Source organism: Eretmochelys imbricata, chromosome 4, assembly GCF_965152235.1.
Source record: "Eretmochelys imbricata isolate rEreImb1 chromosome 4, rEreImb1.hap1, whole genome shotgun sequence".
NCBI lineage: Eukaryota > Metazoa > Chordata > Testudines > Cheloniidae > Eretmochelys > Eretmochelys imbricata.
In genome coordinates, this window is record NC_135575.1 from 90212645 (window position 1) to 90225148 (window position 12504).

At 38.6% G+C, this 12504-nt stretch overlaps 1 protein-coding gene across 2 annotated transcripts in view; it reads left to right on the plus strand.

Annotated features, from left to right (window-relative positions):
* Nucleotides 1–5011: 5011 nt before the first annotated feature.
* Nucleotides 5012–12504, plus strand: part of SGCZ (sarcoglycan zeta) — a 365961-nt gene continuing 358468 nt past the window's right edge. The window contains exon 1 of one of the 2 annotated variants that reach the window (XM_077815587.1): nt 5012–5215. In XM_077815587.1, the coding sequence (XP_077671713.1) occupies nt 5021–5215 (195 nt within the window). In that variant the 5' untranslated portion in view covers nt 5012–5020. The remainder of the gene's footprint in view (nt 5216–12504) is intronic. The other variant, XM_077815586.1, reaches the window with a different exon arrangement.

Consider the following 12504-nt stretch of genomic DNA (forward strand, 5'->3'; position numbering starts at 1 on the left):
AAATATTCCTTTTAGAGGCATAAAAGATGCCAAAGGAATATCAAAGTATTATGTTACGGTGCAGAGCCAAGGAAGAGGAGGTTTTTGAATCAGGATCTGGACAAGTTTTGAGTACAGGCTTGGGGTCAAACACAGGCTCTGTTTCAACTGTGCTGAGACTGTGAGCTCTTCTCATGATATTTTGGGTCAAAAAGGTAGGAGTCTTGAATGATCAATACATAAATCCATCTCCCTCCCTTCCCTATCTCTCCCCCCCCCCGCCCTCCCAAAAAATAAACCCCACAAAAAACCCTTTCTCATTTGAAATGATAAAAATAAAAACATATACTGAAATCTGTCCATCCTATGATCTGAATGAGGCAGGAATCCTGACTTGGAGGTGGGAGGGGGAGAGGATGTGATAATGTAATTAATGACTCTTATAATGCATATACACAAGGAGGCCAAATTAAGGTTTTATGGGCAACCTGAGTTCCAACATTGCCTAATTTTTGAGAGCTTCACTTTACAACCTTAAGTCTTTTAACCTAGCTCTATTGTGATAATATATTTGTAGGTCACAAGGTAAAGAGTGAGGGATGGGCAGAATGTACCCAAATAATTCAAGAACTATTCAGAAATTGTTATGATTATGACTGGGTAAATATACAGGAATTCAGCAGCTGGAAAGAATAGGGTTAACTAATCTATTAAGAAGGGAAAAACTGCAGCTGCCTACCCCTCAGTTCATGGACTGTCAAGAAAATATGGCTGGCGACAGCTGTGGTAAATTATGTCATTCTGCCAGGGCATAAGGGGAGCATGCTTTGAGGCCTCTGAGCTAACCTGCACTAGAAAGCTCTCTAGAAGTTGAGAGAAGTGTGTTTAGTTGAAAGAAACCCTGTTGGTGAAGTCTGACTACAAGAAACAATCATGTAATTAAGACCAAGGGGCAAAGGGTAGCCTTCTGTGCTCTTTTTTTTTAAAAAACAAAACAAAACAAAGCAAAACAAAAATCCTCTCAATCCCCCCTGATTGTGAGACTTATGTTTTTCAGATCACTTTATAACATGCATAATTCTGTCACTTACCTGTTTTATTACAATTCTATATATGCCTTCTAATGTTCACTGCTGTGATACATACATTTTAAAGTGATTTGGAAGTAAAGAACTTAAAGCAACTGTGAAAGAATAGGAGTTAAAGAAAAGACAGGACCACTGACCAAACTTCTCCATAATAGGTTCACAAAGTGAATCCAATTCCAAGTCCCCATTGGAGTCTGTGCCTTTCACAATGCTGGAGGAAGAAGTTGGGATTGTAATGTCACGCAATTAATATCTCTGCTCATAAGAAGTGATGGGCAAACCTCAGTGTTTTGAGTTGGATAAGTATCCACTTATTCAGCTGCTTATCCAAATGGGTTTGGTCTTGAACTCATGAGAACAGACTTCCTAGTGAAATTTGAGACTTTGTTTGATCCTTCAAGCAGATATACATTGGTTCTTACTTTTGTTTGGATCAGTTCACCATCTTTACTCATAAGATATCTTAAAAGTTGCCCTATTATTTTTACCAGGAAATAAACCATTGTTTTTAAATGTAAAATTGGTAATTTTCTCTGATGTATTTTGTTATGGGTTGGGTGGATGGATCTACATACACATTTACTCAATGGCTTAATTTTTTTTATTCCTGTAAAGTTCAAAGTCATAATTTTATGGTCACATTAGAAATAGTATTTTTGGAAAACAAAAATAAATTGCCTTCATTTAATTTTAAATCATATAATAATGGAGGCCTTTTTATGTTGAGAGGGAGGCAAGTTTGAACATTGAATAGGAACATAAATGACAGGAAAAAAAGAGGATGTAAAAATGGAAGAACATATCTGTATTTACTTCTACACTTATTAAAACAATTTCTCCTAATACCAAAAGATTAGAAGTTAATGTAGTGAATGCCTGTGCCCTGACATTCTCAGTTAACTTCCTAAATTGGCATATGTTGAGAACAGTCTAAAATGTAGACTAAAGGTATTCTAATACAAAATTTGTCTTTTGTAATTTATGTCCAGTCTGCTGCTTGAGCTAAGTAAATTATCTGGTTTTGTTGACCATGTCTTTGCATTTTCCCTTTTTATATAGTCATGAAGAATCAAAACCACTCAGACTGGCAGTAAAAATGATAGACGTTCCTTGGTAGGGCAGGTTATACTGGGAAATACTTTTTTTTTTTTTTTTTTTTGCTATCATTGGTAGAGGGTTTTTGGGGGTGGAGGTGTGGTAACCCTTACATGAACTGCTCTGACACCTCGTTGATTTGTAATAGACCCTTGACCCTTGAGACATATGAGATCTAAAGACTATCCCTTTTGGTAGCCTGGTGACAACAATCCATTTGATATGGTAGCCTTATAAAGGTTTAAAGTATGGTCTTTGTGTAACCCACACGCCTCCTGAGAGTAATGAGTCTGCTCCCCAAAGCCTTAGCTAACAGCCATATGGTCCAGATCTGAGGTCCCAGGTTCAATCCTGCCCACTGGTGACCAGAGTCTGTTGGCGTTATAAGTGGGGGCTCATCCGGGATTTCATCTGGGAAGTTTCTGAAGCTGGGACATGCTTCCTCAGCTAGGGAAAGTATGTAACCCATACACCACCTCGGTGTGGTGTTCTGTCTCATCTAATGGCACTGAGACTACTTATAGATTAATGAGTCTGTTCTACAGCCTTAGCTAAGAGGCATATGGCTTTTAGCTCATGCAGTAGAAGCTCATGCATTTAGCTTCACAGGTTCCAGGTTCAATCCTGCCCAATGACAATTGGGGTCCATCGATGTTACATTTGCACATGATCACTGAGCTTTAAAGTGAAAGAGGCTTTTTTACTACATCCCGCAACATTCTGTTGACATGGCACAGATGGCTGAAGTACAGTGGGCACAGTTAACTTTTTTCTTTTACCTTTCTACTCCTAAAATAAGAAATGATTGATCCTCTTGGTATTTCACAAGATAAGTATGGGGAATACCTGCTCACACCCCTTCCCATTTCCCTCTTTTCTTGTAACTCTTCCCTCATAATGACTGCATGTCTGTCTGTCTATAGGCACAATGCCCAATCCTGCCTGGGGCCTGTAGGTGTTACTGCAATGTCAATAACTAGTCATATTGTACAAATCAGTAAAAAGATAAGGGAAAAAAAGAGAACTTTTTAACTGCCCACTGTGAGTAGAATTTTCAGTCTCTGACCAAGAGTATGGAACATCATCCAGATGTATGAGTGTTCATTTGGATGGAGGCAGGGTTCCTTTACCGAGTTGGATGTTGTGACAGAATACAGCCCTGTATTGACACCCTTCACACTATTGTTGTTATCTTTGAACAAGATATGCCTTGTAAGGTGTCATTAGAAAACTCCACAATTTGCCAGTCTGTACTGTCTTGATAAAATGTGTAGTAACATTGCATGTGAAGTTATAAGATTTTCCTCTATGATGATGATCATACACGTTCCAAACCCCACAGTCCTGCCTAAGTAGAAAGTCAGGTAAGTCTTAAAGGAAGGAATGTGTGCTTGCCTTAATTTGCATTTAAGCAGTAAACAGGGTCATCAAGCAGGGAAGGAAAACAAAGGAAGTTCAAGCAGGTGGGGAAAAAAAAAAGCAGGGAAGATCCTTTCACATAGACTCTTTCGGTCAGGTCTACACTAAAAACTTTCATTGGTATAAATAGGTCACTCGGGGGTTGAAAAATCCACACCCCGGCGATGCAGTTATGCCAACCTAACCCCCAGTGTAGACAGCATTATGTCAATGGGAGGGCTCCTCCTGTTAACATAACTACCACCTCTACATTATTTACATTACAGGGGTGCTGCAGTTTTATGCAATTACATTGATGTAAATTTGGAGTAAATCTATATTCACACCTAGGTAACTGAAAGCACAGTGGGACCCTGTGTGGCCTGTGTCCTGAAATGTGGCAAGTGTCTATGAATTAGGCAGTAAATATTAAAACAAGAGAGCTGCCTCATTCACAGTGTACTGTCCAACCTGTGCACTGAATGATGGAAGGGTCCTGAAGAAAAATTGTGAACAAATAATTAAACACTATAGTACCTCTTATGCCCAAAGGGAAAGACTTAAGTTTGCCTGGGAAAGGTTTGCACCTATTGACTGAGTGATTTACTTTGTAATCTTAATTTTCTTATAATGCAGGGATCGGCATTCCAGACCAATGGTGGCTGTCGGAAGTGGCATAGGCCAAGGAATGTGTTGGCTGCTGCTTCCCGCAGCCCCTATTGGTCTGGAACAGTGAACCGCGGCCAGAGAGAGCTGTGATCAGCCGAACCTGCGGACACCGCTGGTAAACTGTCCTGGCTCGCCAGCGGCTTTCCCTGACAGGCCGCATGCCAAATGTTGCTGATCCCTGTTATAATGTATGCTTTTCTATGGGATACAATATATGTAAGAAGATGAATTATTTAACCATCTGCATACATGATAAAACAGAGAATTTCACTTGTAAAATTTTGTCCTAAACCAAAGTATGACACTATTTTTTCTCCTTTCATATTAAATATATGAATGACTTACCTTTCAAAAATTACTTTCTGTGACCTGCTCATATATGAAGAAGCCAATAAAACTGTATTTGAGACAAGCACATATGGTCTATTTTCTTTTCTACACTTTTTTTCTCCTAGTTTTCCATATACTATTGAAACTTGTAGCCTGACTTAGTTATAATCACATCTGTTCCTCTATTAGTCACTTTATAATCCATGATAAGAAGAAGAAAAAGAATGCTTCATATCATGGAGCAGCAAATAGGTAAAAATCATACCAAGGGTACTAAAAGCCTAGCTCAAACAAATTGGTATGGTTGAATTTGGCTCAATGAATTTTTTTTCTTTAACACAGTTCAGTGGCTGTAATATGATGATTTTGGAAACCTATTCAGATAATCTTCATAGAATAAAATCTATCAAATGACCATTTTTCATTTCTTACTTTTTTTGTCCCCCCTCCCCCCCACACAGATGACACGAGAACAATATATACTGGCAACACAGCAGAACAGCCTGCCAAGGATTGAAAATCCGCAACTTTATCCAGTGGGAATTTATGGATGGCGAAAGAGGTGCTTATACTTCTTTGTCCTTCTGCTGTTGGTTACCATGATTGTTAACTTAGCAATGACAATATGGATTTTGAAGGTCATGAATTTCACAGTGGTAAGTACCACCATGATTTTACATCTCTTGATCTTCATGTTAATAGCTTGTCCTTTTTTCAGTGCACGTTCATGTATTCTTTAATGCTTGCACATTATTAAACTATCAACATACACGTTACAGATTTATTGCTTAATTAAAATGGAAGGTTACAATTTTTTGGTTTGTTTATTGATACTGGATATTAGGAAAAAGGATTTGTCAGTTTACATCATGTGAATCTGGAAATGGACATTTTAACTACTAATTGGCTTTATTATCCATGTAAATATGTGAAGGTGGTTGCTGTTTTTTTTTTTTTATGGATCACAACACATCATAACTCTACTGTGGGAAGACTTAGTGACTCCCTTATCTCTGTAAATCTATGGACTCTGCTTATGTATATATAAATAATATTTTAAATGTGTTTACAGACTTTGCTTGAGATGATGCAACGTTCTTCTTCAGATAATAAGCCAAATTCAAGGGATGTTAAATACAGCTAGAGGATATTTAAATCAGTTATAAAGATGTTCTTAAAATGCATAAGAATTCCTCTGTATGCTTGTCTTCATGATACATTGTACCGTACTGAGGCCAGGGCATAAAAGGCCATACAGGTGAAATATTCAAAACAAACACCTTTGTACCTGGGACTTATTTGGCTTTCAGGACTACAGCCTACCATAGGACTACCTAATTTAGGATTTTAAATTTTTGGAAAACTAAAATACCTTAATTACAGCTGTACAAAAATGAAATATCAAAACACTTTTTTCCATGCCTAGCATAAAATGATCAGGGGAACTGGAGTACTAGGGGGCATGTTCCCTGGAAGAACTGCTATTGATGGGAAACCAAGGGAATGGGGAGGGAGTGGAGTTAGATTGGAAGCCACTCAGCCACATAGACACAGCAATCCACAGGGTTTATAAAGTTCCACTTGTTCAATTTTACCTGTTTCAGCTTCTTTCCTTTACAAATAAAATCTGGTAACATCTGATCAGGGAATTCTCTGAAGTGTAGCAGCTGGCAGAATGAGTCCTGTAACTTGGTCTGGAATTTGCAGACACAAACCTAGTCCAGTAATGTGCCCGGTGGAAGGAGGAGTTTGAACTGTACATAGACCTGGCCATGCAGGAGGACGGCAACAGCAGGAAATTAAAACTATTAGTTTACCTTATTGGGGAACAATGTAAAATGAGAAAACAGTGGAGCCCAAAGGAATATGTGACCTCATAGTAACTAATCTGAGAAATAACAGATGGTACCAATTGAAGTCTGTGGATGGTAGATGGTAAGCACCCCAGACCTCTCTTGGGAATACAGCATACAGCCATACAAACCATGGATCTGATCGGGTAGTAAGCATGCAAAGAAAGTCTTATGACACTATGTAGTCCAGTGGGCCAAGGAGTTCAAAAGTGTGTAGAGCAGGGGCATTAGAGGACCTGTAGGGACTAGTGCAGCCTGGTGGTGGTAAAGATGTCATCAGGCATGTTGTTCATCTGCATAGACCAAAGCCACTGAAACCGGCATTGAAAATATCCACTGCACACAATAGATGAAATCTTGCTAGTACTTTCCAGATCCAGAATCTGAATGGTCTGTGGTGTGAAGACTGGGTTTTGACTCATAAGCCTGGTTAAAGAGTCAGCATGTGCAGCACTGTTTGGTCACTACAGATGGCTATGCCTGCTGATGAATATAAGCCCAGTGCCAGACGTGTTCCAGAGATGACTCATTGAGTGCTGTAAGGACTGCTTAGGGTGAAAACAATTGCAGATGATATCCTCATTGTAGGTGAAAGAAGCCATGATACAGAAGCTGAATGAGACTATGACAGGAAATGACAAGCTTTTCTACAGCGATGCAGGGACAAGAACATAAAACTGAATGCAGATAAAATGTGACTCAAACAACATGAGGTGACATACATTAAACATCTGCTCACAGCACAGGGACAGAGAGCCGATCCCATCAAAATGAAAGCAGTCAGACATTCCACGTTCCTAGTAGATGTGAAAGGGGTACCTAGGTGCTGAAATTAGGAGTGCTGAATGTGCTACCACGCCCACTGGCTTGAAGTGGTTTTCGTCATATACAGGATTTACAGTTTGGTTCAATGGCTCTCATCACCCCTCATACAATTTGTTCCAGCACTCCTGAAGGGGTACAGCACTTTATAGGAATGATACATTTTCTGTCCACATTTGTCTGCAATAGAGGAACCATATGTCAGCTCCTGTACAAGTCTCTAGCCTCTCATAAGGCAGGATGTTGAGAGGGACTGGGCAGGTCCGTAACAGCAAGCATTTGACATGCTGAAACAAAGGATAATGGATGCCCCTGTCCTGAAGTACTACAAGACAGGAGAGACACTGTCACTCCAGTGTGATGCATCAGAGAAAGGATTGGGTATAGCTCTTTTGCAAAAGCAGCCAGTCACTTATTCCAACAGACCCCTGTCAGAGACTGAACAAAATAGAAAAAAAGCTTCTGGCTATGGTTTTGGAGTGGAGGGTTTCCATCAGTACACCTGTAGCCAATAATAGTGCAAAAAGCTTAGACACCCCTAGAAACAATCATGGCAAAGCCCCTTCTTGCATATGTTGATGCATCTCCAACACTACCAAGGAGATCAGATGTTGTACACATATGTACCCAGTATCAGCGAGCTGGAGGAACGGGGTCTGGACATTGAATCCATTAGCATGCTGCACTGTCTCCTGGTTTCAACACTGAAGCTGATGAAAATCAAAGAGGCAATGGAAAAGCCCAATTGCAAGCAGTCAAAAGAATGTGATAAGAGCAGGGTGGCCAGAAGAAAAAAGCCAAGTTTCTGGTAGGAGCAGAACCATATTTTCAAATTAAAGATTAATTGAGTGTGCAGGATAGAATATTTTGAGGACAGGAAGTTTGTTGTCTCCACCACATTCCATAAGCATGTCGTGCACAAAATACAGGACTCGCACCTTGGCATTGACCGTTGTCTTAAACAGGCTTGTGAGTAGATTTAACAGCCAGGAATGAATACACATCTCTGCTCCTTGATAGCAGGGTGTGACGCCTGCTGGTCATGTGATAACCACCAGCAGAAAGACTGTTACCACATGATCTGCCCACCACTGAGTGGAGGCCTGCTGCATCCAGAAGGATGGAGAATCCACCAAGAGGAGATGGCCAACAATCAGTGAAAGCAGGCAACAGAGTATAGCTGGTTAGCAAACAACCTGCTGACCCTGGAGACGGACGCTCCTCACAACTCATAAGCCTACTCCTTCTGTTTTTTCTCTATTGGCTAGGTCCTCGCAGGAGGACCTGGCTCCAGGGCTTCTATGTACTTCACCTGTTGAGAAGACCAAACTATCTCAAAGACTGTTCAACCACATGAGTCTGCGGTAAAGATGAAGCTCCAATTTAGCTGTGTGCTAATGACCTCTGGCAGAAGAGACAGGAGCTGGAGTCTGGGTGTCAATTATTTGTGTTTAATTTTATATTAAAATGTTTGTTAAAACAGGGAAGATATATCATGGTCAGTGGAACTGAAGTGTCCCTGGAGGAATAGGGAGTGGAGGTAGTTAGGTTAAAGGACAACTCAGCCACATGGAGGCAGAAGTCCACAGGCTTTAATAAAGTTTCTCTTGTTTAATTTACTTTGCATTCAGCTTCACTCTTTGGGAATAAAACATCTAGAAGCTTTATTGGAAAGTGAATAACTTGTAATGGGATATAGAATCAAATCTCACATTTAGTGCACAGTGCAAATCTATCTGTTTCAGTGCTTCTGCTTACTATTTAGCAGATTGAAGCCTTTGGTTTAGTAGTTTTAGCAGTATGCATGTGGCAAATATAATTAAATGAACGGGAGCTTAGTGATTTCACTAAGATAACATTTGAAGTGTAATACACTTTATACCTAAATGCAGTTCTTCATGACAATGCTGGATATTGCAGTTCAAAAATCACTTAATGTGGATTTTTAACAGTCCTGAAATATTACAAATCCAATTAGATTATATTTAGTTGACATATGTGAATTAATCTTTAATCCTCCTGTTAAGAGGAAAAATAATTTTATATTTTTCACCAGTCCTTGCACTTGTATTCAAGTAAGCAATTGTTAATAGCGTAAGAAGAAAAAAATCACCCCATGACATCAAAAAGCAGAAAATAATGTGCAATTTGTTCAGGTAACATTACTGATCTACCAGCATTATATTTCACTTTCATTATTGCAGTTTGTCCCAGAAATGCAAACTCACATCTGTTAACATTTCTTATTTGAACAAGCATAGTGTATGCTATTGTTATCAAAAATTCTGTACCAAGGAAGACTGGAAGGATCATTTTATTTTATGGTGGTTCCATTAGTATATCATTTTTACCAACATTTGTATATAGTATATCATTGTTGACACTGGATTATTAACCTTTATTCTTCACATGGTGGAATGTGTAATAGCTTTGTTTGGTGAAATATTCTATTTTGGGACTGAATAGTTTCTCACTCCAAATATTTATATATATTCATGACCTATCATCTGGTTAGCCTGTTACAGAAAACAGGGTTTATAGATATAAATCTTGACTGGTTTATGATATTCTAATTCTGCATGAATGTTCTTACTCAAAATTGTATAATTTATAGTTTGCAAATATTTTTATTAACAGTGTGTTAGTCATTGTAGTATTTCAAATGCAGTGATCATACATAATATAAGAAATATCATAAATCTTACTATTGCACTTGTCCATGTATAAGAGCTTGACAGGGAATGGGTTCCTATCAGTAAGGGATCTGGTTGAACTCTCCACAGTTAAACCCACACAGGAAATCCCTTTGTATCAAACACTGTAATGATGATGTCAGAAAATCCTCCCAAAAATTGTTGAGAAAATTCTAATCTGTAAATCTGAAAAAAATCTATTCTATTCATTGGCATTCATGAGAAAAATAAGACTACATTTTTCAGATAACTATATGTTCTGACATTTCAGCTCAGCACGATTAGCCCCAATCTTGTCTATTTAAATTGTCTAGCATATTAGGATTTCACTGGTTTCAGGGGTAGTCGTGTTAGTTTGTATCAGCAAAAACAACGAGGAGTCCTTGTGGCACCTTAAAGACTAACACATTTATTTGGGCATAAGCTTTCATGGGCTATAACCCACTTCATCAGATTCATGGAGTGAAAAAAGTAGACAGGTATAAATATACAGCACATGAAAAGATGGGAGTTGCCTTGCCAAGTGGGGGGCCAATGCTAATGAAGCCAATTCAATTAGGCTGGATGTAGCCCATTCCTAACAGTTGACAAGAAGGTGTGAGTATCAACAGAGGCAAAATTATTTTTTTGTAGTGACCCAGCCACTCCCAGTTTTTTTTTCAGGCCTAATTTGATGGTGTCAAGTTTGCAAATTAGTTCCAGTTCTGCAGTTTCTCGTTGAGTCTGTTTTTGAAGTTTTTTTTTTTGTTGAATGGCCACGTTTAAGTCTGTTGCGTATCCAGGTTGAAGTGCTCTCTCACTTGATTTTGATTGACTTCATTCTTTTTAAAGCATCTTTAAAATTACCAAGGTAGTGTATGCATATATTTTTTGTTAATATATATATGGAAAATATGCCTGTGCATCAATATAACCACAATTCGCTGGATGATTTTCAAGGTTAAAAAATAAACAGTGGTATTGGTAAAATCCATGCTGGCTAGACTTTAACGTGCATAGCAGAAGTAGCTATGATGTCAAATTAAGAATGGGACATGATTTATTCATGTTGACTTAAGCTTAAGATCTAAAAATTATGTGTCTGAGAGCAATGAGAATTGAGGAATTGACTTGGAGATCTGATTACCAAACTAGAATGTATAGCTGAGTTAACTTACATACTCATGGTGTTTAGGTACAATGTATACACTATTTCATGTAACTTGTAATCTATGATTTGTTAAAAGCAGAAATTAATCCCTTTCTTTGTCTAGCTAAACAACTTTGAACTTTTCAGAGTAGTTTAAATTATGACGTTATTTGCCTGAGTTTCTTTACAATCACTTTTTTAGAAGATAGTGAGTGACCAACACATAGTGACAATTGCTGGATCAGAAATACAGCAATGTTGGCTTTGAATTAACCAGTCATCACCCATTTTTAAGAGACTAATGTAACCGTGTGTGTGTCCATGTAAATCTGTTATAGTTCTATGTTGGAACATCTCTTTAGTTAAAGCTGTAGAAACTTGTGCTTTTAGCTCCGGAGGTCCTCACTTCAATTCTTTGTGTTGGCCGAGATGGTGGCTGTCACACTAAGTTGAAGCTTAGATCTTTCCAGGAAAGGCCTATAAGCAAATGAAAAAAGAGCTATAAAAAGTCTCAAAGACAAAGCTGGAGACAAGCTGACCAAAGAAAGTAAAGGGTCCTTCCTATATAACTAAAGGAATTCACAGAAAGGTGGGAATACTCTTTAAAATATATATATGGTATGTATACTGATATATTTTATGAATATATTATCTGGATACCGTCCTGTAGCTATTTTCTGATTTTAATTATGTAGTACATATGTATTTTAAATTTTGGTGATGGTGAAAAACATTTAACCTATTTTTACATGTTCATGTCTTTATAGCAGATCTCTCATAACATTGAGACTTAGCTTTTTAATTTTAATACTGAAATTGCCCTTCATTCCCTGTTGCTGTCTTGATGGTTGTGCAACATCAAGTGATGACCTTCAAACCCTAAGAGGAGCTGTATTTTAGTACAGTGTGCTCTTCTTAGAGTCTGTACATTTCAGAAATGTTAACATTGTAGCCAACCTAGAGAAATTATGGATCCCATCATCTCTAGTAATGTGTTTTGCCCTAAACTTGTCACAGTTTAATGGATTCTAGTGTGCGCTACCCTGGCTACCCACTAGGACTGCTTTGAGGGGAATCCAAGCTCTGTTTCCTGCTCAGCCCTCGTTGCCAGTTGCGAAACCATTTGGTGGTTACACATTGTCCACCAACTAGCTCCTGTGGGGGATGACGTTTGCCTATGCACTTCTAGTCTGGCCTCAATTCCAACTGGAGATCAAGAAGTGAAAGGCTTTGTCTATTTTACCAATAGTTCCCCCCATCATCTAATTCCTAGATATCTCATTCCCATCTCTGCAGTCATTTGCAATTTACAATAAAACATTGGCAATTTTTGACTGGGGGTTGGACTAGATGACCTCCTGAGGTCCCTTCCAACCCTGATATTCTATGGTTCTAAGACTGCTTTGTGCTGTTTGCTTGCATGGTGGAGCTTTAACTCATTCATTGCA